Raw genomic sequence first — 6,000 nt, 5'->3', positions numbered from 1 at the left:
GCGTGTTGAGTCCCCTGCTCTATGCTCTCTATACGTATGACTGTACAGCCATCTACTCCAGCAACAAAATCATCAAGTTTGCTGATGACACTACGGTGGTGGGGCTCATTTCAGGAGGGGATGAGTCCGCCTATCGGGACGAGGTGGAGCGGCTCTGTGTTTGGTGTGGAGAGAACAATCTGGCTCTTAATACGGCTAAGACCAAGGAATTGGTGGTGGATTACAGGAAAAAAAAGGCGGACATTCAGCCCTTGTATATCAACGGGGAACGGGTGGAGAGGGTGGCGGAATTCAGGTTTTTGGGAGTGACTATGGATCAGGGCATGACTTGGAGCGCAAATACCACTGCTCTGGTGAAGAAGGCCCAGCAGAGAATTTATTTCCTCAGACTTTTAAAAAAGAACAATCTGAGTGAGAGACTGCTGGTGTCCTTCTACCGAGGCTCCATAGAGAGCATACTTACATACTGTATTTGTGCTTGGTTCTCCAGTTGTACAGCTAGGGAGAGGAAGGTGCTCCAGAAGGTCATAACCACAGCCCAAAGGATTATTGGTCACCCTCTCCCACCTTTGGAAGAACTGTACGGTTCCCGTTGCCTTAGGAAAGCAAACAACATCCTGCAGGATCCATCTCACCCGGGATACAGTCTGTTTGCACTACTGCCTTCTGGCAGGAGGTATAGAAACATCAAGTCAAGGACAAATAGACTGAAAAACAGTTTCTATCCAAGAGCTGTGGCCTTTTTGAATGCTGTAACTCGATAGTGAGATCTGGGAGTTTTTGGGGGTGGGTGTGGGTGTGGTTGGAAGGTGGTTTGTTTGGTTGTTGTTGTTGTTTTGCTTTTGTTGTTTTTAAGGGATGGCATCCAATTTCGTTGCACTTGTGCAATGTTGCACTAGTGTAATGACAATAAAGAATCTATATATCTATCTATCTATCTAATTATATATATAAATTCAATAAGTAACAACAAGAGGGAAGATTCCAAGTCAATCTCGGGAAGAACTTTCTGACAGTAAAGCTCCGAAGGTGATGGACTCTCCTCCCTTGGAGATGTCTAAGCAGAAATCGGATGGCCACCTGTCGTGTACAATCTGGCTGAGATGCCTGCCTCGCAGGGGGTTGGACTAGATGACCCTCGGAACCCCCTCTACAAGTCTGCGACAGCCAGAAAAGCGTGGTCCAGACTGGAGAAAGACAAGCGTGATCCAGAATGCAGAAAGACAAGCGCGATCCAGAATGTGATCCACAGCGGCGAAGGCAGCAGCAGCAGCCGTGGGCTCGTCCTCCCGCCCTGCGCTTTGGCGGGGGCTCCTCCGGCAGCGCGGCGTGGGGCTGCACATGGCTCCCCTGCCACTACTACGGCGGCACATGCTTCTTCCGCGCCAGGCGCCCGGGCTCCTCCTCCTCGCCGCTCCTTCGGCGGCTCCATGCGTTACGCGCCGGCTCACTCCCCGCTCGGCACGCCTCGCCCGGCGGACGCGGGGAGAAGGCGCGGAGCAGCAGTTTCCCCGCCCGTAGAGAGAGCGATCCCTAACTTGCAGCGGGGCGTGTGTGTGTGTGTGTGGAGGAGAAGGCGAGGAGGAGGGAAGAGGAGGAGGAGGAGGAAGGCGGGGGAGGCGGGCAGCCTTTTTGGGGGAGGCGGCGAGGAGCTCCCCCACTTGCGAATAAGACCCGCGCCGCGCCGCCGGAGGAGAGTTCCTTCGCCGGGCAGGAATGGCCAAGCCGGAGCACGTGAAATAAACAAGCGGCTCCCGGAGCTCCCCAGACGGAGGCTTTTCCGTCCGAGAGGCCAACATGATTCCGCCCAGCGACGCGACACAAGTCAGCCCGGAGGACGTGGAGAAGGACCGCGACCCGGAGAGCCCCGAGCAGCCGCCTTCGCCTGCCTCCACCACCAGCCAGGAATCCAAGGTCGGTCCCGCTCGCTCCATCCGTGGATCCCTATTCGGAGAGGGGATCGATCTCTCTCCACGGCCAGGCGCGCTTACGTGCCCGTCCTCCTTTTGCGCCTGTGAGGTGGGATCTCGCCATTCACCTGGCGGGCTGGGAAAGAACGGGGGGCGGGGGGGGGTACCTGGCTGGGTTTAGGAATTAGCTTGCTTATTGCATTTATTTTCTGGAGGGAGAGGTTTCAAAGCACTCTGTCAGACCATTCCTCTGTTTGGCACTCCGGTTGCTCTGGCATCACGTGTTGATCCTCATGAAATAGACTGTGACAGATTTATTATAGGAAAGTTGCCTGTGTGTGTGTGTTAAAAAATGTCTTTCCAGGAACTTTGCCATTCAGCTGATAAATAGGTCAGTAGCTGAAGTCTAGCTGAAGAGCTGCTATTGTAGGGGAAGAACTGTCATCCATAATAATAATTTTATTATCTGGTACCCCGCTCATCTGAGTGGGTTGCCCCAGCCACTCTGGGCGGCTTCCAGCATATATAAAGAGCATGGTAAACAGGATCACCCCCTCTTGCCTCCCCAAAAATCATATTTTATTGGCCTGGTTTGGCTTACCTGTTTGAGGAAAATGATGCTTCTGTTCTGCATTCCGTCCCTCAAAATTAAGTGATATAGTAGGTGAGAAGTTTCTGAGTGGATTACCTGAATTAGAAACAAAGATCTGTAAGTGAGCAGAAGGAAGAGCAGAACAACGATGCTGTTCTGTTTAACGGGAGCATGACGTAAGGGGCAGGAGTTACCTAAAACAACTTGTTAGCTATTAGTGTTGCTGCTGATAAACACAACTTCTCATAGACCTTGTGCCCTGGTATTTAACAGAAGACCACAACCTGCACATTGGCCACAGCGGATTTTAGTGATATGATGTGCCACCATTCTTTGGCATGCCCTTTGAAAAGGATTGCAGCATCTTCCGAAATGAGCACCTTGCCATTTTACAGTCATCCCCTCCTGTTGAAAGTGGAAGAGATTTGGAACGCTCCTCCAGAATAGTATTACTATTAGTAGGGTTAAACGGATGATAGTCGCTGTAGCCGCCTTGACAGGCCTTGAGCATCCTCGTCGAAGTTGATATGATCCTAACTGGCACTTCAAAGGTGGTACTCAGCAGGATGGAAGTTTGTGCTTTGAATGAGGAGGTCATGTGGACAAATGGACTTGCCACCATGCTGTCAAAGAGGGATTGTTCATTGCTTGTGGCTACAGCACCGTACAGTCTTGATTATAGCTATTGATGTGTTACTTCCTTCCAAATCTATGGGAGATATATATGAGTCAGTGGCAATTGATGACGGGATTGCAGCCTAAACTCAGGAAATATAAATAGGGTTTCATTTTCTCCTTACCTTTTATAGTAACTAACTATGACAGGCATGTCCAAAGTCCATTTCGGGGGCCTAATTCGGCCCGCTGGTCAGTTTAATCTGGCCCCTGTGGCAGTTTTTTTCCTGGGGTAAAATCCTTAAAAAACCTCAACAACTTCAATCCTAAAAGAAGCTCAACAACTTTGGGGTAAAATAATAAAAAAAAGCTCAAGAACTTCAATCCTAAAAAACTTGGTCTGGACCTCTTTGAAAAAAGTTTGGACACCACTGAACTATGATTTGATGTGGAGGGGTGTATGCACTTTGGGCACAAAGCAAAATATTTTAGATCATAGATCTAAATAGGATTGTAGAGTTGAAAGGTTCCCTGAGAATCGTCTAGCCCAACCCCCTGCAATGCGGGAATATGCAGCTGTCCCATACAGGGATCGAACCTGCAACCATGGAATTATCAGAACCACACTCTAACCAACTGAGCTATCCAGGAAATATTGTGTATGAATATATTTCACACAATGCAGAGTTCATTGTGTGTATCCACCTCTCAAAATACACACATGGAGTGTTAAAACATAAATGTAAGCACCAGTGTGTTGTTGGTCCTTCAGGCTTTGATGCAAGGTCTCAAATGCTGGTAATTTTGCTTTCAGCCAGACACAACAGTTCTTAAAAACTCAAAAGGGCTTTTAAACATCAGGTATTGTTTAGCAGCATATTTGGTGTTTTCTTCTAATGAAGAATGTAAAATGTACTACTGGTTTTGTTGTGGTATAGCAATGTGATGCCAGTATTCCAACTAAGTTTGCTAATATTCATACAACACTCGAAAACAAAATTAGGAGGGGTAAAATAATCTCAGATTTCGAATTTGCATTTGGAAATACACGTTTTAAAGATCTGTATTCTTATTTGGTCAGTTTTTTCATTTAGGCAAAATTAAAATGTTGGCTCCACAAATAATCAACAGTTTGAAACCAATTGCCATTGAAACCAATTTCAGTCAGTGTTACACCCTCCAATGTTAAATCTGGAAAGAAAAGATAAACTACATGGGGCATTCTGGAGTTTGTTTCTTATCAGGTGGGAAACCATGGCCTTTCTGAAATATCCATGCTAGTTTTCCTTTTGGTAATTGGCTCAAACAAACACATGTTGGGGTTGTACTATTAGTACATATCTGCAGCCATTGATGGTGAAATTTTATATATGTTTATTTTATTAAAAATATTAAAGGGTGGCAGCCAGTCCCAGACTGGTGTCCTTTGATGTTATCAATCAATCAATTTATTACGGTCATAGACCAGGCAGCCGGCATGCATGCCCCTTTTCGCAGGAGAAGGCAAGCATGTTGCAAACGCTTGCACTCCACTCTGGCCCCCTGCGCCTTCGGGCGGCCCCCTTGCTCCTCACCTGCAGAGCCTTTGATGTTATGCAGCACAACAGGGGAAGGTTTCAAGATGATGGGAAAGGGAAAATGTGTCCTTTTTCTTCATCTATCCTGAAACTTTATCCACTCCACTGTGAACCCCAGAATGCTCTCCAAAGGCCCCTGTTCTATCTTGGCCAGGGGCATTCGTGTTAGAGGGTTAGAGAACAGAAACATGCCCCCCCCCCCAAAAAAAAATATGTTTCAGATCCCTGCTGGTTACTGCTTAATCTGAAATTGCTTTATACTCCCGCTTTGTAGATAAATAATTAGGGGAGGGAAGTACAGCACACTGCTCCCTCTTCCCTACCCACAAGTGTAACAGGCAGATATCATAACTGGGTGTTTTGTTTCCATGGGTGCAACACTCATGTGGCAGCTTTTGTTTCTGGAGTACAGATCCCAGGTTTAAGGGCAAAGTCAGGCAGTTTTTATACTGGTGCACTATGTAAACACGGCTTTTTACATAGTGTAAGGTGGCGGCTTTTGCAATTCGGTGGCTGCCTTTTGGCCTTAACTCTGAGACCTGCGCTCCAGGGCGGCTGCTCCTACAGGTCCTTTACACGTCTGTGTGGTCCTAGCACTGTTTCATGGAAACATGCGAAAGCAACTGTTCTTGCAGATCTTCTTACTTCCTTCTGGCCTTAGAAAGAAGGCCGGGAGAGAGCCAAGAACACAGTGGGCACTTTTTCACTTTCTGAGAAAAGTTCTTTGAAATAAATGAGGCTTATTGCCAAGTACCTGTCTTTTGAGAAGGGATTGCAAGTGATCCTTGGTGCAATTATTTTCAAATTACTGTTTAATGGATAGTTGCAATTGGACACTTTTTCATAACTCTTCCCTCACTCCTGCCCCATTCAGCCTACATCATTTATAATTAGATTTTCGGGATGTCCCTTGCGGGATCTAATCCCTCGCGAAGTCTGTGGACTTTGACTGTTGCAGAGATTTGATCCTGGCCTAGTCAGATATTCTAACCACTATACCATGCATAAGTAATGTGTGGCCCTCCAGATACGGTAGGACTACAACAATCAAACCTGACCATTGGTCATGTTGACTGGGGCTGATGGGAATTGAAGACCAACACATCTGCAGGGCCACAGATTCCCCATCCCTGCACTAAAAGGTAAAGGGTAAAGGACCCCTGGACAGTTAAGTCCAGCCAAAGGCAACTATGGGCTGCAGCGTTCATCTCACTTTCAGGCCAAGGGAGCCAGTGTTTGTCCACAGACAGCTTTCCGGGTCATGTGGCCAGCATGATTAAAGTGCTTCTGGCGCAACAGAACACCA

At 47.4% G+C, this 6,000-nt stretch overlaps 1 protein-coding gene across 2 annotated transcripts in view; it reads left to right on the top strand.

The window, feature by feature from the left end:
- Positions 1–1,288: 1,288 nt before the first annotated feature.
- Positions 1,289–6,000, top strand: part of STAC (SH3 and cysteine rich domain) — an 84,403-nt gene continuing 79,691 nt past the window's right edge. Inside the window, exon 1 of one of the 2 annotated variants that reach the window (XM_081164773.1) lies at positions 1,289–1,914. In XM_081164773.1, coding sequence (XP_081020899.1) covers positions 1,431–1,914 — 484 coding nt within the window. In that variant the 5' untranslated portion in view covers positions 1,289–1,430. The remainder of the gene's footprint in view (positions 1,915–6,000) is intronic. The other variant, XM_081164774.1, reaches the window with a different exon arrangement.

This window comes from Podarcis bocagei (genome assembly GCF_964188305.1).
Source record: "Podarcis bocagei genome assembly, chromosome: 12".
Classification (NCBI taxonomy): domain Eukaryota; kingdom Metazoa; phylum Chordata; class Lepidosauria; order Squamata; family Lacertidae; genus Podarcis; species Podarcis bocagei.
Note: the sequence above shows the minus strand (reverse complement) of the source record. Positions and strands in the feature narration are given on the sequence as shown.